Genomic DNA, 23318 nt, shown 5'->3' on the forward strand with positions numbered 1-23318 from the left:
TGCGGCTATGTAACTTATCACTTGGGCAGAACGTACTTTTAATAAAATAATAATAAAACTGACTGGAGTATACAGTACTAAGTTGCACATAAACAGTTTGATTGAAATTTGAAATTATAATACCGGTAGCTGATTGTAAGTTATTGAATTAGGTATATACAAATTTCATATTGATTTAGGTTCTTATCGGATCATTTATGCTAGGTACTTTATTAGAAACCCCGTAGATCTGTACATTATTACAATAACGATAAATAATTTTATAGAATGTATATTTTTCTAACATCTCAAAAGCTATGTATCCTAAAGTAAAATAAAAGGTGCAAAGTCAATTGTCTGTTCAAGTTCTTTAACCCGAACCCAATCCAACCAAACTTAAACATATAATTGATTCATTATCATACAGGTCATTAAATTACAAGACATTACATTTAAAGTTGTTGGATCAATGACTAAAAAATATCATGCTTTATTTTTATATTCATGTTTAAAAACCTTTACAAGATAGCTAACAAATCAAGGAAAGCAATTAAAAAATGTGTTTACCACTAATAATTGTTGTTACATTTGGACATCTTAAAACTCTGAATATTTCCTTTGTAGTGCACAGAGATCATGTTGTCTGAGTTGGTCAAGGGGTTCTTTCTAAACTTACCTTTTTTGTAGGAGATGTATTAAAATTACTACCTCTACTAAAATATTCTTCGATTTCTAACAATGTTTTTCCATGAGTTTCTGGAAGGAAAATAAACAAGTAAATGGTACCTAAAAGTCCTGAGACAGCAAAAAATATGAATGTAGGAAGCACTCCGAAAGAGACTACAAGTCCTGGGTAAAGCTTGACAGAGATGAAGGATTCAAGATAAACCACACAGGCTGTCATGCCACTGGCAATCTGAAACAATAATCGAACATTGTTTTAGTTATAATTTTATTTATGAAATGGTACTAACTTAACAGTTGTGTAACTATAATTCAACTAAAACGTAAATATACTTAGGATTTGCTCCCCACAAAACTTACATCGGATTTCAAGACTTTTGGGTGTTTGTGTTTGTTGGATATGTAGTATAAATAAAATTCTTGGTATAGTAAGTTATTTTATGGCCATTTTAATAATTTATACCAATGATAAAAGTTAAATTTGAGCAATGAATGTATAACGAACTGTAACAGAACCGTTTAAGATTTTATTGCTAAGTAATTTTTCTAATAGTGAAGCAAATTCAATGGCATTTAGTTTCAAACTAAATCAAAAAGAATTTCTATATAGCACAAAAGCACAGTGATTAGAAATATGATTAAATATTATTTCTAGTTGAAGTGATCGATAGTAGTAATTGAAGTAGTCAATAAGTTAACATTTTAGCTTAATTCTACTATTTAAGTTGTTTGTACCTACCCCTCGGACGTCAGTTGGGAAGAGCTCTCCCAGCATGGACCAAGGTAGCGAGGAAAATCCAATAGATGAGGACAGGACAAAAAGAAGAATAAGAGGCTCTGACAGCCAGGATGGGAGGGGAAGGAAGGAATTGAGAGTGAGTCCTAGGAGAGTGGCAGTCATAACAATACCAGACCAGATGGCAGGGCGTCGTCTGCCGTAGTGGCTACAGGCACCACTAGTGATGACGGCGGCGAGTGTGCGGGTCAAGCTGATACCCAGAGCAATGAGATAGGGATCTGCCTCCGAGCCTACGTTCTTGGAGAACTCTACCTGACAATGGAAACAGGGTAAGTACCGTACAGAAGAAAATAAATAAAATTTAATTATTCTATTGGTTGGCAAAATGAAATAGAGCTTCCATTCCCTTGTTAATTTTGTAGCTAGTTTTGGAACAAAAGTTAATGTATATTTTTGTGTACATCCAAGCCTGTGGCACTTTTTATGTTTTTTGTAAGGTACACAGTCTGGTCAAATTAACATCAAACGCTGACCTTTTGTTAAATAGCATCATTAATTGATAGCCCAATTACAAAATATGGTATTTGCTTCGTTACAATCTTGCTTTAAATGAAAACAGCAACCTTCAGGTTTGAAGGCAAGCACTATGTAGTTTATGGGCCAAATGAACCATGAATGAAGCCAAATGGGTGCACTGATATAAATTACTGATTTGTGTAAAATATGCAAACTTTTTAACCAAGCCAAACTGAAAGGAAATATCATTTCAAACTTTAGCACCTTTTTAAGTTGCATCAACAAACAGGATGCATCACTGTAAAAGGAAAAGGATGAAAATAGAATTTTAGACAGTGGTGGACTCTGTGATGGGCTGAACCAATTTGACATTTTATTCTAATACTGGCAACAGCTTTAACATATGAATGAAATGTCTAGATGTGTCCATCAATTGTTGTACTTACTGCAAACACAATCACAATTGTAACACCACTCATCTGTTGGAAGAGGAAGAACAGGTTCATGATGATCAAAGGCTTGTAAGCCTGAGGCTGAGACAGGAGACGTAGTGTTGATGCGGAATCTCCCTTCTCTTTTACCCTACTGCGGAATGTGGCCAGCTCTGCCGAGATATCTTCCACTTCTGCAGCAGCCCGTAGTTTTTGCAGCGCCTCTGCAGCTCGCTCCGTGTGTCCTTTGGTCAGCAACCACATCGGACTCTCAGGCAGTAACGGAGTCAGCAGCATCGACAGTATTGTCAGACCGAGCGAAAAATAGGTAGCTTCCTTCCAGGACGCCTAGAATTATTAATGCAGTTCAGTAAGTTTTTTTAGATGGGTTGATTTAGATGGCAATGTAGATTTACATAGTTTTGGATAGGTTTGCCTGCCAATTTGTGTATATTGTGTTTTTTGTTCTCACAAAAAATATAAATATGCTATAATCTCCGGATCACCAGAGGCTGAAGAGATTGGTAAACAAACTTTAACTATGGGATTAGAACACAGAACTCTTGGTTTGGAAAGAGTAATGGGAAGACAGTGTGAAGAAGTGGAAAATTAAACCTACCCTGTAAAACAATGCCCAGGTATAGATGACAGCTGTGCCAATGGACATCATAAAGGGTGTGAGAACCACCAAGGTGGTGCGAAGTGATGCTGAGACAACTTCAGCAGTGTAAGTGATACTTGCGCAGCTCGATAAACCAAGGCCAAATCCTAGAATCAAGCAAAACACTTTTTCACATTCCTAGTTCATTTATCATTTAGGAGATTATTGCAGACTTTTTGTATCATGATAAACAAAAGTTTCCACACGTTTTGATATTTGGTTTAAACACAAGAAAGGTTTGGTAGCGAAAAATTGCTCATTTCTGCTGTTTTGAAAGTCATAGAATGAATTGTGAAGACACTAAAACTGTTCAAGAAAGGATATGAAAAACTATTAGAGATAGGAAAATTGCAAAATGGTTTCAAAAATCAAACACGGTTTTAAATTGTAGCAAGGCATTTTAGAGGCACCTCAAAACTACGTAAATACCATTGTCAAAATTCTCGATTTTGCATCTTCCTAGAGCCACCATCTTGTGCAGACGTGTTCATGGTGTTCTACTAATCTGTTTTGTTACTATTGTTTTATCTAAGGGTTTTTGTTTGTTTGACTACCATATAGTTCTGTGTGCAGTTTTTATTTGTGAGTTCCAGCTTTGGCTTGATTTTGTATTTGTGTATTAATCCGGTTATATTTTACATTCTAACCATAGGGCTAGAACCCAAAAACATCATGAAAACTTTGATTTTTACCACATAATGGATCGGAAAGTAACCTCAACAATCTCATAAATAACATAAACTTACCATTACATAAGATCAAATCAACTTTTAACAAATCATTCAATCAATCAAAATAACTTTATTCATATTGCACATTTTATACAGAATGGAGTCAGTTATAAAAACACAATATTAAACTTAAAACTACTTACAGAGAATATTGTGTGTGTTATTATCAAAAATCAAATTTCAGGAAATTGGAAAAAATCGTCTATACTTTTGTAATCAAACCGTAAGAAGATATAGAAATTATGTACCTGTTAAAAGCCTGCCAGCGTAAAGGGCGATAAGTGAACTAGGAAACACTGCAATCACCAACCAGCCACTAGCGAATGACAGGTTGAGAAGCATCAAGCCTCTACGACGACCAAGCCAGTCTACCAGGGGACCAGCGACCAGACAACCAGCTGGCGCTGAGATGAACATGAGGCCGGCTGCGATAGTAACATGAGTCATTGATAATATAGTATTGACAAATATAATGATACCTTTAACTTTTGAAAGATGAAAATAGACATCAAGTTCCCATGTTTAAGTGGTCACCAGTTTTAGAAGAGAAATTAACTGAATTGAACCACCGAATGAGTTTGCTGGTGTTAATTACGGATTTCTGATAAATTTTATGACTAGGAAACTACAATATATAGTCAATAAATACCGGTAGTCATTTATACAGTCTTGGGAACAATAAAATATTGTAATCGACATTGTCATCATCAAAAAGAAGATATAAGCTACATTACCTATACAGGGTGGAAAAAATACACTGCCTCCTCAGGGAGACTAGAATCAGATCTTAAATGTAAGTATATACAGGGTGACACAAAGGAACCATACGTTTTTTAAATAAGTAGTACACAGTAGTTAAACGGAATCAAATAGTTTTAATACTGTACATAGTGAGGTAAACAATTGCCATTTGTTACAAAACAGTTATTTTTTGAAAATGACGTCATGCATATGGCGGCCATGTAATTTTCTACATATGTTCATTCTGGTCTGAAAATCATCTGAAACTCGGGTCAGGAGGTCTTGTTCAATGCCATTGTATCTTCTGAGATTGCTAACTTCAAATCCTCTAGAGTGCGTGGTTAGTGAGCATAAACACGCTCCTTAAGAAACCCCAAAAGGAAGTAATCATTAGTGGACAAGTCAGGTTACCTTGGCGGCCACGGTATGTCACCAAAGCGAGAAATCACCTTGTTAGGAAACATTAATTCAATACTGCTCTCACTCTGGCGATGTTTTATGGTGTTCTTGAAGTTCTGACAAGGCCTGGTGGTTTCTTTCTTGTTATATTCCCAATTGTTCGGAACCCTGAAACCCGTCCTAATAGCGTATTTCGGCTTGGAACCGTTCCATAGCATTCAATATTAACATGTCGACTAAATTACCAATGGATTTGACGACGGATTCGCCTTTTTAGACTAAAGTATCGTATGTGAAATCGCGATGGTCTAGGGTCCACTGAGCCATTTCAACAAAAATGGCAAGCCTCACTGAAGGTAATGACATGACTTCAATCTTCCTACCACGTGCGACAACAATAGAACAGCTGTTTAAAAAACGTCCGGTTCCTTTGTGTCACCCTGTATAATGCACACGAAATATAAGTTCTTTTTATTAGTAAAATACACTGGCACAAACCCAAACTCATTGGGATGACCGAGCCAAAAATGTTAGCCATTCAAAGATATCTTGAATTTGCAAAAGGGGCCCACTAGGAGTCAGAAGAAAATCTTAAATGTTAGCATAGGTTTATATGCACATCAAATAAAAGTTCTTTATGATTAGAATACAATGCTGCAAACTTGAACCCAAAACTACACCCGAGTTTAAAAATTGGCAGTTGTTTAAGGATCTTGAATTTTAGAATTTTGCCTGTTCTCGCAAAGCCTGCAAGAGTAAACAGTACAAAATTTTGTGGCACCGGATGCGAACCAATGACATCGCTGCCGAGGATCCATAATTTGCCTCGGGACTGAGCCACCATCCCAGTAAGACAAGAGTCCAATGAAGGTTTTAGTATATTTTATTACAGAATGTGTACTGCAACAGTTCCCTGCTACATGTTATACACATACCCACCCAAGAGGCTTGTTCCAGGGTAGCATGAAGTCCAGGTCCAGATCCTAGCAGGGGCGGCAACACGGCAGAGGGAAATCCCAGCACAATCCCACTATTGAGTATCCCCAGGTTAGCCAACACGGAGGCTGCCAACTGAATCAATATTGATAACATAACAATTTTGCTCTTTAAATCACCTGCTTGCTTTATAAATTTGAAATGGGAACAATATTAGTTGAAATAAATAATTTAGGTTGGGAATTTTAATTATCCTAATCATAGTACACATTAGTTCATTGACTATATTTTCAGACAAATTCAGGCTTGAGAGATTTAAACAAAAACAATTTTGAATTCCATGGTCATTGAAACTTTGTTTGACTAAAAAACTATATGTCTGGTAAATTTTTGACAGTGGTCGAAACTATGGTTTGTTCACAAAATTTAGGCAGTTTAAGGGGAATGTTTTCTAGGTTCCCCCGCCACTTTATTTAGCTTAATGTATCAGCTGATCAGTTGTCAGCTGTTGTTTTATAGTTATGGTGAAGTTGAGGGTATGGATCGCTTCCCCTCAAACTGCCCAAATTTTCTGAACGGGTATAAACATATTCTACCCTTGTTAAAGTTGTACTGGAGTAGCTATAGTTTTATAACAAATTGAACGTATTTGAATTGAGATATTTACAGAGTGCGCTGATGACCATTTAACCTATTCCCTTCTAGTATGCTTAATTTTTCACCGTGCCACACCGTAAGCACAACTTTTTGCAAACTATAGCATATTTTCTGTTACAACCAACTACCAATAAGTTAAGTATCTTAAATCCTTGAACGAGAAAATAGATTTATGACAGTAGCACACTTTATGTTAAGTGGCTCATTCAAATGTGTTCTGTTGGAATAAACAATTAGCTACAACTAATGCATGTATATAGGATGTGTACTTTAATATTCAAAAGTTAATGTTGTAAATACAATAAAAGGAAATCACCCAAATTCCCAAACGGGTGTTGATGCTAATGGAGTTAAAAGTTACCCTGACAAAATGTTTCATCCTAATCTTTTACAATTAAATTCAAGGCCAAAACTATTAGAAAAAACACATTTTCTGGCAAATAGAAGGAAGTATTAGAGCTTGTCCATAGAATACTTACAGAAAAATCTGCTAACATGTTTAACAGTTTGCGTTACAAATTTTATCATAATATGCTTGTTGAATATGAATTTTTTCCCATTACTGTGTCTAGTGAAGTGATACAAATTTGATAGTTGTGATAACAAAAATACAAACTGAAATTCACTATTTATACACAAAAAATACAGTTACATTAATTTAAATTAAACAGATTTCCTTTCTTTAATAAACAAAACAAACTTGTTGCACAACATAACATTAAGTGTAAATGGGATTTAGTAAGCCAAACAATTCATATTAAAATTTTGTTTGCTAGTTTAATTCATTATATTTAGAAAATTAGTGATTTTATTACTTTGAAATGGCAACCAACCCATTGATGTGGTGTGATCAATATCTTTGACTATTCCAAAAGTCAATGTCAATATCAAACCAAATTTTTTTTTAAATAAAAGTAGGCTACTCCAAATTTGCAAATGTTTTGTCTTTTGTATAAGGTAAAATATTATTTTTCACTCAACTTATACCGTAACATGAATTTGCATTTGGTAAACAGTTCTGATTAGTGCTATACCTGTAATTTGCTTTAGAAATGATTTACTTCTTCAGAGTAAAAATTGTTATTACTGTAATTATTTAATCAGTTATTTAATTCAAACAATACCTGAACTAAAGTAGATTTTAAACCAGTGGAACATCTCATTAACACCATTATTTGAAAACACTTTTATTTGTTGAACCAATCGATTGATTTGGCCACACTACAGATTAAGATCAATGTGTATCACTAGAATCAGTCAACAGTCGTAAGTCGGACTAAACTGTGGTTTATTGAGGTGGAGAAAAGTCATATTACATAAATGGTGTTTTATCAACAAGGTCAATATAGGTAGCTTTTCTCACATTTAACTTTATGACAGGTTGTATAAGTTAAGACGAAGCCCATTTAAATGATTGTGTAACTTACAAAAAATCTGTTGTCAAAAAGAATTGTTGGACTTAGCCATAGACCTTAAGAGGTAAAATTTACTACAATTGCAAATACTTTATGTTCATCAACTGCAAAAACTAAAGGATAGGATGAGAAATAAAGCACACACTGTTTAAATATTTAATTTAGGCTATCACTACAACTTAAAGTCGTTAATACAAAAGTACCAAAGTCCAAAGAGATCATGCTATTAAATCATTTCACTGGACCCGTTAATTTGGAAAATTTCAAAGAAGAATAATATTAGTGTAATTTTTATAGGTCTAGAAGTAATTTTATTTTGTACTGTAACATGACGACAAAAATCATACTCTGTTTTGGTTTTTATTATTTCACAGTTAGTTGATTGGTTATTGTTTGGTAGGTACCGTACCACGCATAAGGTTTTTTGTTGTTGGAGTCTAAAAAAACACTCACTAGCAAGGTTTAATCGCATGATCTGTACACCTTTAGATACCTTTAGACACCTTTAGATACCTTTAGCAAAATAAAACATTTCAAGTACAGCAGACCTCAAACTGTTTGAACTCTAGCCACAACTAGGGTACCGGTACCAAACTTTTTGAGATAAATTATTTAAAAAATAATCAATGGCTTTCTGAATTTAGTTTAAACAATAATCAGAGGTGGTGACTAAAAATTAAGATATAGTTTCTTGAAAGTCGCCAAAGTATGTATGTTATATTGGAGGTACATTCAGGTTTTTACTTGGGAGGAACAAAGCTAAGAATTTTAATCTTATCTCTAAGTATGTAAACCAGAGTATATATGTAAGACCGGTCCCATTTCTCATTTTTAGTGTACCGGTACCACTGTGCTATTTCAAATGTCAAAGGATTCTTATCTTTATCAAGAGCTGGTAATATTGAGTTTATTCAAATTTAATTTTTTGTTTTATTTTTTTATTTTAAATTTGCCAAAGGATTGTCAAGGATTTCACATTAATCAAACTCTCTCACTTAAAGCTCTTTTCTTATATATGTACCATAATTATCATACATTTTAATTATCAGTGAGGAATCCAATCTTATTTGATTCAGATAATTTAAAAACAGTCTTCCAATAAAACTAAAAATAAATAACAGTACGTTTGTCGTTTCTCATACACAGAAACATTGGTCACTCTTTTACATGAGTATTTTAAGTAAACTGTTCACAAGTCTTAAAAATTGCAACAACACAATATTAAAAATGTAGTGATCTAGAATCACTAAATAGAAATGTTTTGAATGCTTTTTCATAGAGCTATTCAACACACAAATTAAGTTTTCCATTTTTGTTCCTTGATGTATCGAAGCAATGTCGTACATTAATCCGACTCTATTCTATTTGAACGTTAACACACAGTTCTACTTCAGCAACTACTAAGTAAAGCAGAGCAACATCAAGGTGTTGAGATCGTAGTTTTGCGCAATAACACTTGGACCAACTAGGAACATGATCACCGCATCGTAGACTTCACTATGGTTGCTTTCTTCGACTTTTGTAAAGCCACTTCCTCTTCTTCCTGCTGAATACTTCGTCTTGCTCCTGCAAGAAATTTGTAAGTAGATTATCAAAACTACACCATACTTTGATAGATTTATATTGATTATTGATATAACCACGTCTCGATTTGAGGTGAAATGAGGCCTACTTTTTCAAATATGCTTTGTAATCAGCACAAAAAATAAATTTTTGTGAAATGCAGTAGAACGACGATCAATTACTCCCCATATATAAATTACAAAATTATTAAAACGTTTGGTACCGGTAAAATAAATACTATATGGTTATGGTTTTTGTACGTTGGTAAATCAAATTGCTTTATATAGTTTTATAATTCTAGTAATTTCTAGCACTAAATTTGTACAAATCACTGCATCTAACAGCCTTTACAACAAAAAGTAGTTCCAAAGATATAATGAAATGAAATGAAATATGTTTATTGTCCTTAGAATTTTCACAAATTATTGACAAAGTCATACACCTGCTAAGGTTTATAGCATAGTCAGTTAATAAATACAGTAAAATACAATATAGCTAACTACATAAAATGAGAAATTTTACAATACATATTTTAAATATTACAATTGAATAGGTGATCTTATTCTTAAGAAAAATGTGTGGGGTTGAAAATAATGGAAGTGATTAAACCGCATAACCAACAAAGTGCAACAGTACTTTGATCAATTAATTTATTTATTATTTAATAATAAAGTAATATACACACTAGGATCTACCTTTAAAACTTTTCAAGAGTAAACTGAAATTTTTAAAGACAATTCGTCCATCTATACTGTTGTAAAGGGATATTTTTTCATATTAATATACTTTTTATTTCTTGATGGGTAGCCTCTGGACCATACTGCAACAATAATAATGGTTTAATTTACCTCTGTCAATATGGTCCTTGCGTAGTTTGTCACTATTGCAGTTTCGTGCTCGTGGAGCACATCTTCAGGTGAAGGTCAAAAAGTTAAAACATTTTCCTCACGTGAAGGTCGTCAATTTTTGAAAACACACCGAAAAACACATACACACGAACGGTACTAAAAAACATTTATGAACTTGACCAATACATTAAAACCAATACATTGAGTCATGACTTGTCTTCTACTGGCGCCGGACCCCGTGAGTAACGTTTTTAATGTGTATTGGCCAAGTTCATAAATGTTTTTTCGTACCGTTCATGTGTATGTGTTTTTCGGTGTGTTTTCAAAAATTGACGGCCTTCACGTGAGGAAAATGTTATAACTTTTTTACCTTCACCTGAAGATATGCTCCACGAGCACGAAACTGCAGTAGTGACAAACTACGCAAGGACCATATTGACAGAGGTAAATTAAACCATTATTATTTTTATTTATCTTGACTTTGATTTACTTGATACTACTGTATAATTTATAATTATGTCAAGTTTTGAGGGTTTTGACATAAGGATTTTCATGAACGAACCAATATGTACTCTAACCTTGTATACAGATGTCCGTTTAGTTTTTACTAAAATAAATCTCAACTTAGTAAAATGAAGTAGTTTTCAAGAGCTTGACATGTACAGTCTATGATTATTAACAAGAACTATTCTTATTACAGTAGAACCTCTTTATTCCCAACCCCCGTAATCCGAACGCCTCATTGAACTGTACTCTACACACAGTACAGTAGTTATTTATTGTATACGTATGCACCGTAATTGTTTTTATTGTAATTTACAGTACTGTTTATTTATTATGTTTACTACTGTATTAAATAAACACTGTACCGGTATTATACTTTATAAAGCATTTTTTCACTCTTCCTGTAACAATTAAGAGCCATTTTAGCCACATTTTAGCTATTCTTATGTAAAAACAACAATATGTTGTGTAATCCAAACTATTCAATAATCCAAACTACCCCCCACCCAATTAGTTCGGATTAAGGAGGTTCTACTGTAACAATCGATATTCAAATCTGCGGTTAATTTCTAGGGTTCATGTAAAATATAGTGGATTTTTTTAAACATTCGCTCAATTTTAATGTTTATTACCTTTGTTCATGAATTGCAGCTCAATCTCTTGAAGTGTTTTTCCTTCAGTCTCTGGTAGGAAAAAGACAACAAATATAGTACCCAGAAGAGCCATAATGCCGAAGAAGTAAAACACCCCGTGCTTGTCAAGTACTTTCTTCATGTGAGGGTACATCTTAAGTACCAGGAAACTGATTCCGTAGGCAGTACATGTTGTCAGCCCACTGGCTACCTGTATAACAAAGTGAATGTTTCATTTGATAGTAATTGGTACCAAGTGTCAATAGCTTTAAAATAATCTCTTTACAGAGTCAGTATTTTTTTGTAGGTCACTTAATCTATTGTAAGTGTGAGCAAACATTCATTATTACTTACTATATGTTACTATTTGAATGGGAGAAATGTTGAAATTTTATACAAAAATCTGAATATGATGGTATGAATAATGAAAATGGTTCAGAGCAAAACAACACATTGTATATCACTTTGCTACAATATATGAAGTAGGTACTGTAAGATCTTCTCTATATCACAAATAGGTCTTTAAAAAAATGTTGTTATGACAAACAATAATACGAGAATTAAAAATGTATATTACAAATTAAAATGTTATTTCATTTCTTTACCTAACCCGCCATGTTAAACTTCCCTATCCCAAGCATGATGTAAACAATTTCTTTACTTCACTTGGTGAAGTAAAGTTTCAAAAACTCACTCGGTGAAGTAATGAAACCCATTTAAATAACATTGAGTGCTCAACTTAAAAAAATATACCTCTATGGAGCCAGCGACGTTCAGCGCTAGAAATCAGCTGTGTGTGCTTGAATTTTATCGTTATGCTTTAAAGTATTTTCCTAACCTAGCTTTTGTTTGTAAAAGAACATTACTGTTAGAAGATGAGTGAAATGGATAATGAAAAATATTTTATGTAACCCCCGGTATTTGTCGGGTCAGGTAAAATCTTGTACGTTACACGTTATGCAAGAGCGTGTTTACATCACTTCGGCGAATTATGCAACTCCCTTCCGCTCATTGCACAACATTCACCTGTGTGATGTAAAAACGCTCTTAATACACTTGTAAGGTAAATAGCTATTATAGTACCTACTCAATTAACAGGTTCCATTTTACTTTACATGGGGGCCGACTATAATATTTATAAAAATTGCTGCTAAATAAGTTTGTGTCACCAATATAGTCCTACAATTCAGTCCCTGTGTGGTGTGCAAACTCTTTTTATTTACTCATCATATTGTAACCTAACAACTTTACAGTCTACACTAATAAAACCATCTTAGGTATGGTAATGATTAATTTTTAAATCTGTTCTGTCACACTTTTCTTCCCGTTGTGTATTGAGCTGATGTTGAACTGAACCAAGATGATGAGGTATGTAACCAACACTCCGGTCAGATGAAGAAACACTTTCCTGTTGATGGTGACGTATCCACTGAGTGTAGCGAGAGGTGGTACAGACCTGACGCAGCGTAGAAACAACCGCAACTCATTGTTAACTCTTCCCTGGGTCAGATGAGACTTGGGATTGTGAACAAAAAGAATTTCTTGAACCCTTTCACATTCAGTCGTCATACAATGTCCAGAGTTGCAGAACATGTAGAGGAGACTACCGTAGAAGAGGAACGTTAGACCTGTAGCGATCGCTTCAGCAGAATCCCCAGGGTCGCCGCTTTGAATACTCTGGATAACGTAGATGGTCAGGTTGTAAGCGGCAATCACCTCGTATGCGAACGGAGTTGTGACCATAAACGCCATTGTGTACGACAGCATAGAGCTACCGTCCCGCACCAGCTGGGTAAGTCGCATCCAGACAAGTCGATAATCCTCAAGTCGATCAGCTGTTATGTCTGCTGCACACTCCCTGGCGAGGTGTTGGTAATATTGACGAGACGCTTGCATTATGGCTGAACCGTTAGAAAACCATAAAGTGTAAAAGCACAACTGAATAAAAATATGATAGGAGATGACGAGGTAATCCGTCTTGCTTTTGATGCTTTTGTCATCGATTCGGTCTAAAAAGTGAGGGTAGATAGCAGCGAGAAACGTCGACCCCATGAGCATCAAAGCTATTTTATTCCTGCAGTTCAGCTTGAGCTCACTACCAACCACGAGTTTAAACTGAGTCTCAAACTCCCTCCATCGCACAAGGTACCTGTTAACAGCTATAGACTCTGGCCAAGTCAGCAAGAAGTAAAATACGTGTTGAGTAAGCAGCATCATCAATGTCACTTGGATTGTGACTGAGCTGAAGTCATCGTCGTGCAAGATGAGTCTAAGAATGTGTACAGTCACTGAGTAAGACAGATATGCAAATAATACATATACAGACAAACAAATACCACCGCACACCAAAACTTGAATCTTGTGGCTGGCTATTTTAAGTCTGAAAACTGGCAGAGTGCCGGTCATAGTCAAAACAAGAAAAATAAGTTTCAATGACTCGTAGTAAATATTTTTTCTTAAGTTAGGTTTTAGATTTGCTATCGGAGTTTCGTCCACTGAGCCTTTCACAGGAGTTTTAATCCATGGTGGATTGTCCTCATGGAAGGTCATCCCATCTAGATATGTAACAGTTGATCTAGATATCGTCTTCATGTTGGTAATATTTTATAACTTCAATAAACCAAACATAAAATTTAATGGCTATAAATAATTAAATGTGTGAATCATTGCTTGGTTTGGATCAATTAAGTACAGGAACACTCGGCCACTAAAACTCACAATTGACTCATTAACAATAACTAACTATTCTAACTGGCAGTCTTTTGAAAACTGAACTCAACTTCCCTAGTGACAACAGTGGCAAAAAGCTTGTGTCAACATAAATGTTAATTATTATGATGTTTTCATGTTTGCTGGGTCCCTTAGGCAGTTGCATGCCAGTGGGTGTTTACCCAACGTATTTGCTCAACGTTTTACCCTCTAGGGAGATCAACAAAGCATGCAACTGACTCTAACCTTTACACGCCTTACATTTTATATGAATCTATGGTTAAAATATAATGATAGAACGAATGTTCTGTACAAATATTAAGATTTAAAAGGTTTGGATTACCGGATGCGTCAATTGATCATTAAAATAACAAAGTAGTTATTTCATAAACACAAGGATAAAATTACACAAAAGGTAATCTAAACATTTTAAATCTTGCATTATCTTGATCCAGAAGTTATCCCACAAAAAAATAACTTTCCTTTCATTCTTCCAACTAGGATAGTTTTGCACTCTGTCCCTCATGATATTTAGTTTTATAGAAAGATGTATATTTAGTTATTATATCTGCCAATGTCAAATGCATCATTGTAGGCCTATATGCCTAACAACAAATATAAATCTTGAATCTTACTTATGGATGTACATGAAAATGTGAAAATCAAATAGCGATAAATGCTTGCTATTCAATAGGGTAAATTGACTATAAGATTAATGAAAAGTATTGTTTAAACTATAATAAAACGTGACGGTGAATACCGTTCCCTAAATTGGGATGAGGAGGAAAATTAATTCATTTTTACTTAGCCTCCTGGATAGTTTATATTGGGACTGAACTATGATATACGTTCTGCCAAAAATACAGCATATGATCAATAAATTAAATCAATTAAAAAATTTAGGCTACACTTTGATTTTATACAACTATTTAAGTAAAAACTTTGACTAGTCAATGGTAACAATCAAGAATCACAAGCCCTTTTGTCAATTTAACCAATCGATAAAACATGTTTATTAAATATATTTCTTCATCATAGAAACACACCTAATTATCTACTTAAACATAAATAATGATAATTGCTAGATCAGCGAAGGTAAGCTAGCTTTCTATCCTTTTAATCTACAAATCATAATCCTAACCTAGAGCCTTTCCTTGAACAAAACTTATCACTAAAACAATTAGCGGATTTAAAAGAAGTAAATATTCAACAAAGCAACTGAATGGGACAGTGTCATCGTCTTGTAATCCAACTACTTGGAGGTCACAAATTGTGGATATTTACAGGCATAATCTGTGGTTGCGATACTCCCTGGTGTGGATTAACGTCTGCACTAGTGAGTATTTACGACTATCCACAGTATCCTGATAATTAAACCAATCCATTAATTACAGGTTAAAAACGTGGTTCGGATTAACTTACACCATAAACTGTCGGACCCTTAGTTGCCATTGGCTGTATGGGCTGTTATATACAGCTGTGTGTAAGGAATAAGGAACATGTCAGCCTTAGTCACTAACAAAACTAAAAGATTGCACCACTCATCCTAAACTAATATCTATTCATACTTGGCTTAAAGTACCTACCTTTGTATGGTTACCATTTCAGAAAAAAATATTCAAGTACATTCCAAATAAAATCTCAACTAACCCCTCTAACTTGAGCAGGGTAAACCTCTCCTATCATGGACCACGGCAGCGTGAGAAAGCCAATGGTACTCGCGAGGATGTAAAGAAGAAGCATTGTCACAGGAAGAAATGATACAGACTCAACTGTCTCCACAGCTGTAGAGTTGAAAACATCTGTAGTGTTGAGAATGTCAGAGAGGTTACTAGTAGAGAGCTTAGTGACAGAAGGAGTGGGAGAGAGAAGGTAAAGATGAGTGGCAAGAGTGATAAGGGAGAGAGTCATTCCGACCCCAGACAAGATGGCTGTCGGCCGACGACCGAACTTCTTGGACAGATACGCGGCCAGGAAGGTGAATACAAGACGGGTTAGACCAATCAGCACCGTGACCAGGAACGGATCTGTTTTGACACCAGCTTCTTGCACAACATCCACCTGAGGACAATATGTTAGGAGTCAGAAATGTGAAATAGTATTGATTCAAATGAGTCATAGCTACTATGGATGAAACTAGATTCCACTCCCTTGTTAAAGCTGTTGCAAGTTTTAGAATAAAATTACCGTAGTTGTTTTGAACCACTGACTGTGTGTTGATGTAAATTATTGATTTCGGTTGGATACGCTAAAAGCCAAACCAAATGCACAACTTATTGTAAACTATGGCATGTTTCAAGTTACATCAACTATCACAGTAAGAAAAAAACTAAGGTAGAAAATGTATTTTTGGAATGTAGCTCACTGTTTGAGTGGATCATTTAACTATTTTTTTTTAAATGTTTTCTAAAGCTGGTCTTCTTTAGTATTCATTATTCAGTGATGCTGTTAGTATAAAATCTATAATAATATTCTCAAACATTTAGAGAAGAAAATAAGAAAGCTGCTTGGATAATTTTAACCCTTTGGATTACTTTTGTGCCGATTAAAAAATTCCTACGGCATAGATAAACACAAATTAAAACAAACAACAATCCGGCTACCATGATTAGCAATGTGATATTCCATGGTGCTTACGAATTCACCAATTCCTTCCAGATTTGTGTTATGTAATGGTATTTTGACAAGAGTCAAAAGATACACTAGCGTACTCACAGCATAAAAAATAACAACAAAAGTGCCAGTGAACTGCTGGAAGAAGAAGAAGGTGTTCATTATGATGAGAGGCTTCCAAGCTTCTGGACGACTCAGAGCCTTGAGTGTAGTAGTGAGAGAGAGAGATCGTCGAGTGTTCTTTCTAGCTCGGTCCTCCAGCAACTGCAATTCTTCATTCACCTAAAACGGACAAGTTGTAACTCTTTTTAAGTAGCAATTTTTTTTGTCCTAGGACACTTGGGCTTTAGCCCGGGACCGTTTTTCAAATTACTTCAGGCTAGGCCTAAGGGTTATCATATTATTAATTAGATTAAACACATTTGTGATTGGCAGGATTTGAACCTGCAGGTTGGTAGGGAAATGAAATGAAATGAAATGAAAATCCTTCTTTATTGAGGCGAACTTAGGACCTCACGGTCCTTTCTTACAGTTAACCTCTAGAAAACTAACAATACTGATAAACATTAACAAAATAAAACAATTAAGATTGAAATAAACAAATAGGTGTAACATTACATAAATGCATTTCCCTAACACACAATCACACACACATACACCCTCTGCTGCACCCAGGCCTAATGCACGCCATCCCGCCACGCCACGGCCATCCGGTTAAGGTAATATTCTTTCAGGAAGTCCCACGCTCTTCCACTAGACCAGCTTGCTCCCCAAATGTATGTAAGCTATGTAGTTAAAATAAATAACCCTATCACTGATAATTTTTTGAGCTACCAACTGTCCAAGCTTGAAAAGCAAAAATACCCTGTTTACTGAAAAAAATTAAGTTTTAAGGGCTTATTTTGAATTTGGGATGTCTGTGATAACTCATAGAAACATTTACAGGGTGTACTACGCTTAGCCTGGCAAATGTTAGGTACAAATTTTGAATGGCTGCCATTTTTGTACTGAGTTGAAATATAAGTCCCTATGGTTTTTTACTTTATCTTCTTCTCCTGGTAGTCTATTATTGCCAAGGTCTGATTTCATAATTTCATGCTTAATATCCCTTATGATGTTAAGGGCAAGCGCGGATTAGTTGTTGATTTTTATTGGTTTAATTTAGCTAAGTACCTATGGTTATTGGTTATCAAATTAGTTAAGTTATCCTGACCAGGCCTTATGAAGAGTTATTCTGGCCATGTTTCAACCAGAAAGAAAGTTATGTGTCCTCAGACATCCAGTTGGGTAACAGACACCCAATCTCTCATCAACCTCTCCTAACATAAACAGTTCCACCATGCTGTAGCTTTTTTAGGGGTAACTTACTGGCTAAATCTTAGGTTTTTTATATATTTAGAATTCCTTATTTATTAGAAATCTTGACAATGTACCTGTCTGTGTATTACGTTTGTAATAACTTTAACAGATATTATGTACAATCTATATATATAATTCCGTAAGTCAAATTTTTGTAAAGAAATTGTGAGTGACTGGATGGCCGTAGAAGGATGGGAGGGGTCTTATTTTAAAGGTCTTGACGTGAATTTTGAGGGAAAACTATTCATTTTTCTTATTTTTTTACCATAAATTCGCAACAGAATAAAACTTTTCCCATTAAAACAACATGGGATTTAATTTGTTTACATCTTTTGAAATTAAAACAGCTGTGCCACAGATTTGAAAACAGTGATCAATACACGCATTTGGTTTACTTTTAGCCAGTCAACTATGAAATGTATACTATAATAAAACTGAAATATTGAAGATTAGACGGAAAATTCTTTGTTTATATTTAAATCATATACTCAAGTTTCATTTTTTCATGCTTTTACGTTATTGTCGTGTTAAAGGAATAAACGACATAGAATAAATATTTTGTATAAATAATCAAAGAGTCAAAATTAAATCTAACTTCTGTTTTGTTTTTATTTTTAAATCATATGTTCAAGTTTATTTTAAATGATGTTGTTTTCTTTATATTTCTACACATTTTAAGGTTAAGGTTGTGTAAATATATACAACTAAAATAACCTATAAATGTTATTGGTTCTAAAATGGTGTATTTGCATTCCTTCGTAAGTAAATCTTTTTAGTGCAGTGAATATACAACGTAGAGTAATCATATTCGATCATACTTTTATAAAATCACCAGGGATTCAAGATGTTTTGGTATGTAGGCTGCTGGATATATATTCTTTTCATTATAAGTACTGTAATTAATATGAACGCCAGGGGAATACCACAAAGGCGGGGAACTGTTCATAGGAATGACAGTGCGCGTAGGAGAGCAAGAGTAGATAATGACGAACTTAATCAAGATATGTTACAACCCCTTTTTAGGAGACCCATGGTAGACGAGAGAAATGTAAAGATCCATGATGCAGGATTTCTGGACCAAGAGTGCATTCAATGTAGTGCTCTTCATTTTAGAGAAGAACTAACGAATAATCATTTTATGACATGTTGCCATAACGGACTTATTAACCTTCCTCAGTCAAAAACTAATGTAGAACTTAAAAGTTTGTTTGAAGAGAGCCCACAACTGTATAAATTCATTCGACAATGCAACAGTGCGATGGCTTTTGCTTATTTTTCAGCCAGTAAGAAAGATATTCCAGGAAAAGGTCCTGGTTTAACTCCCGTTTCTCAGTTAAACCTTCTGCTGACGTAATTTCGTCCAAGCAGCTGAGTTAAGGACCATACTGTTTCAAAATTCAAGGACAGATTTATCGTTCAATCTCAGATTTGCTGCCTCAACATGATGAAGACCCCGTGTATGGCCAATTGTACATTATTGACACATTAACAGCAACAGAAATTCGTCAAAGGCGTCGAGAAAATAGTGACTTAAAACCTGAAATATTGTCAAAACTAGCTGAAATTCTATTAGAAAATCATTTTGCACAAATTTACAAAAGGACTTAGGAAGAAATGGTTGTACAAGGTGACAGTGAATTAGAACTTAGGTTTGTAGAAAGGATAAATATGGATCGTCGTAGGTATAATAAGCCTACTGCAGATGAAATTGCAGGCGTCTTCAATTCATCTGAAGGCGAACCTCCAAATGAATTTTTAAAATTCCAAACAGGGAAGCTTTTATTTAGGGTATCCTAATTAACCACAAGACCAAAGCTACCTTAGTAAACCAGTTGTTTGCCAATGATATGTTTGCTGCCTTTTCATGTTAAACCACTGGAGTGATTGAAATTATTTATTGAAAATGACATCAACAAAAGCAAACAAAGAAGAACAACAAACTGGTTTTTACACAAAAGATATGGTGTAGGGATGCCTATTTCTGACACATAGATAATGTTATTCTGAGTTTGTTTAAATACCGGTATTGCAAAAAGTTGTTTTACATTTGAGCTTTTTAGGGACTTATGTCCCTACAAGCCACTAGTAAAGAATTGTAATTTGTCATTTGTCCTCCAAATTTAGGTAGGAACAGTATTACTCAAAATATTTATGACTTTGGAGCCCCAATTACACTGCAACTTTTGTAACAAATCTCCCTTAAACTTTTTTTAAATATCCCTATTTCATTAAATATTAGCAGCACCTGCAATACCTGAGCAGGTGTGTTGGCTCTGTTGATACGCATGAGTGCGTGAGACGCATCCTCCAATCTGTTCTTGGCGACGAGCCAGACTGGACTCTCTGGGAGGAAGAAGAAGACAAGAACTGTGGTCAGCACAGGGAACGCAGCACATATCAGGGCGACCAGCTGCCATTGCGACTAAAAACACCATGACCACTATCTATATTACCGGTAGTATTAGTATTTTAAGTATCAAACAAGAATTTTGTAAACTAATAATTTTGCTACTCCTGGACCATCACTTAAAATTGTACCATTAGATATCTGTTTCATGTTCTTATTTCTAAATTTGCGCTGATAGCCATTGTGTTTTCAAGAAAATAAATTAGAACAGTTTGAAAGGTTTATGGTATAAGTCAACCAATATATATTACTAGCGCACCTTTTGCTCGAATTCGAGCAATTGCAAAGTATTATGGGCGTTATTTCAAAACGAGTAACAGTCATAATTTTCGATTACTTAAAAGAGTCAACTCAAAGATAATGTAATCAATCACTCCACTCCAGTTATAGAAAACTGAAAACGAATGCTCTTGTGTATCATGTGTTTACTATAAACAGATGTAATTAATACAAATTATTCGTCCGTTTAAGTAAACAAAATCTTTAATCCGTAAGAAATACATTGGGATTTTGATGGCATGTGGGGCAAAGCCCGAGGACCTTTATTACAGGAGTTGGTGAAAGGGGACATCTACACAAACACAGAGAGCAGAAGATTTTGTCTTCATTTTGACACATCGTTTGAAAAATCCGTCCATTATTAACAGAGGAGTAGTGTTCAGTAGAAATTGCCTTCATGTATTATATATAAGGATTTGGTGTTTTGGCATGTTTCACTTTTTGGTAAGGGAATTGTAATAATCCTAGTTTTGTAACCATCTGACTTTGACTTTTGTTAGAGAGCATCATGAATTGATAGCCCAATGATGAATTGTATTATAAAAATGAAATAGTTTTTCAGAAGAGTTTGTAGTGTATTACTAGTTTTTACCTTCAAAAGTTTAACCAAGCTAACAAAATTACAATTATTAAAAATAGGGAAACCAGTAAGATTTGTTCATACCTTGAGAAGAGCTCCGAGGGTGTAAACAATGACGACTCCCATTGCGATGGATACTGAAGTCCCGGTGACCAACCATCCTCGGATACTACTGTCAGCCACCTCGGCAGCATACACCGTGGCCGGGATACTGCACAAGCCCGTGCCGATACCTGTGCTGATCCGGCCCAGGTACATCTGCAGACATTCATACTTTGTATATAGTAGGAAAAACAGTTGAGATCTTTAAGATTCCATTTTGATTCTGTTTATGTTATTTGAAAGATTGTTGCGGACATGTGCTATAGATTTGAGAAAACTAGTTTTCTCAACTTCATTTTAGGATCTGCGATCTGATCACGTCCTCATGTAAGAAAAGTACCTAAATCGTAACAATATTAGTACATAAACCTGACTGAGTTTCACAGCTGGAAATCACAAAAGATTAAACACCACACAGATAACTGTATGGTAGTCAAAACAATAATTAAGAAAAAAAACCCTGAAATAAAACAACAATTATTACGAATACTGAAAATTGTTGGCTAACACAATGTCTGCCTGCACAAGAAGATAGGATGGTTCAAGCTAGGCTCTACCCATCTTCTCGCTTTGTCTCATGGTTTTTGTCAGAGTCACTATCTCAGTTGTGACAATATTTACTGTGAGACATTTCTCACAATCCAGCTCAACCTTTGTACCCTGAATACCAGCAACACTGATTTGTCTTTTGATCCTGAAAAAAGTAGGAAGCTTTTTGATACCTAGGTAAAAACTGAGCAGAGCATTCCATGATCATTTGACTTTCAATAAATCATCTCGGCTAAAGAAACGGCTGTTTCTTAGAGGTCATCTGAGAAAAATTAACATCGTTCAGGAAAGTGACTGCCGATTCAGCCAATCAGGGGAAGCCAATTGGATCAGGGGAATATATTGGCTGGATGTGTTGCGGTTGGGTAAAACAGAGCCAAGAGCTTGGGCACGGAGAAGCTCTACCTACAGCCACCATAGGTAGCAGTTGGAGATTTTCCGCAGTTACAAGGATCTGTCGCTGGGGTTTGAATTGGAGGTGTACAATGTACAGGGGTTTGGATTGTAGGTGGTTCTATAGGCAAAGACTGGAGACTTGTTTGGGGGACACGGTAGATCTTACAGGTTACAGTGTAATCTTCCCAGGTATCATCAGTATCAGTAAAAAAAACAGCTGATCTTATAACAAAACTACACACAGATTAACTCACTCCGTTCTACATTCACTTTCATTCATATTTCAACTTAAAAAATGCACCTAGGTGTGCATTTTCTCTTGAAGTATTGAAAGTGATGATAATGATATAACCAAAATGAAAGTTGGAAAGAAAATGTTGTTTGCCTGATGACGTGGCAAATTGATGGTGAGGGAGGAAAAATACCACTTTGGGTATAAAGTAAGGAAGTGGATGTCAGTAAGTACACACCTGTATGAGTGAGGGACTGAGTCCAATGAGGAGCCAGCCTAGTATGAGGGGAGCTGAGATGACCAGGAGAGCCGTGCGTCGTCCGAACCTGTCCAGCAGATGTCCACTCAGCAGACAACCCACAGGTGTGGCTATGGAGGCCAAACTGGCTGGCAACACACAATATAGGCATCACCAAGCGAACTGATAAGTTGAGCAATATTCTTCAGGGATGCTGTTATAAATGGGCCCGGACCTAGAGGCGCAAGGGGTTTCAGTTTTGTTGAGGGAGCAAGGAAGAAAAATATCTATTCTCAATGTAGGTGGAGAGGGGCGCAATCATCTCTCAGACCCATAGCTTATCACCTTCCAACCGCAGAGCTGAGGGAAACTATTTATGAAACAAAGTACATTATTATTATCATTATGGGATGGAGAC

General features: G+C 35.2%; 3 protein-coding genes and 1 long non-coding RNA gene across 8 annotated transcripts in view; 1 reads left to right on the plus strand and 3 right to left on the minus strand.

Moving 5' to 3' along the window:
- Positions 1-494: 494 nt before the first annotated feature.
- Positions 495-8746, minus strand: LOC128988618 (facilitated trehalose transporter Tret1-like). Its single transcript, XM_054410078.1, has 7 exons — positions 7599-8746; positions 5817-5952; positions 3990-4166; positions 2969-3117; positions 2365-2697; positions 1403-1714; positions 495-895 (listed from the first exon to the last, which is right to left on the minus strand). The coding sequence occupies exons 1-7, from the start codon at positions 7644-7646 to the stop codon at positions 632-634; spliced, it is 1419 nt and encodes a 472-aa protein (XP_054266053.1). The 5' UTR covers positions 7647-8746; the 3' UTR covers positions 495-631.
- LOC128988626 (uncharacterized) lies at positions 7719-11545 on the plus strand. The gene is made up of 3 exons (XR_008490410.1): positions 7719-7823; positions 9284-9468; positions 11456-11545. It is a non-coding gene; the product is annotated as an uncharacterized LOC128988626 (long non-coding RNA).
- LOC128988617 (facilitated trehalose transporter Tret1-2 homolog) overlaps positions 8879-23318 on the minus strand; it is a 58779-nt gene continuing 44339 nt past the window's right edge. For 4 of the 5 annotated variants that reach the window (XM_054410074.1, XM_054410072.1, XM_054410075.1 and 1 more), the window contains 7 exons: positions 22901-23049; positions 21468-21641; positions 20363-20539; positions 16861-17040; positions 15796-16206; positions 11437-11647; positions 8879-9455 (listed from right to left, as the gene is read on the minus strand). In XM_054410074.1, coding sequence (XP_054266049.1) covers positions 9367-9455; positions 11437-11647; positions 15796-16206; positions 16861-17040; positions 20363-20539; positions 21468-21641; positions 22901-23049 — 1391 coding nt within the window. In that variant the 3' untranslated portion in view covers positions 8879-9366. The remainder of the gene's footprint in view (positions 9456-11436; positions 11648-15795; positions 16207-16860; positions 17041-20362; positions 20540-21467; positions 21642-22900; positions 23050-23318) is intronic. The other variant, XM_054410073.1, reaches the window with a different exon arrangement.
- Positions 11654-14663, minus strand: LOC128988619 (gustatory and odorant receptor 63a-like). Its single transcript, XM_054410079.1, has one exon. The coding sequence runs from the start codon at positions 14026-14028 to the stop codon at positions 12733-12735; it is 1296 nt and encodes a 431-aa protein (XP_054266054.1). The 5' UTR covers positions 14029-14663; the 3' UTR covers positions 11654-12732.

Source organism: Macrosteles quadrilineatus, unplaced genomic scaffold (assembly GCF_028750875.1).
Source record: "Macrosteles quadrilineatus isolate MER2022 unplaced genomic scaffold, UCM_ALF_1.0 Scaffold_3__2_contigs__length_128488019, whole genome shotgun sequence".
In the NCBI taxonomy this organism is placed as follows: Eukaryota; Metazoa; Arthropoda; class Insecta; order Hemiptera; family Cicadellidae; genus Macrosteles; species Macrosteles quadrilineatus.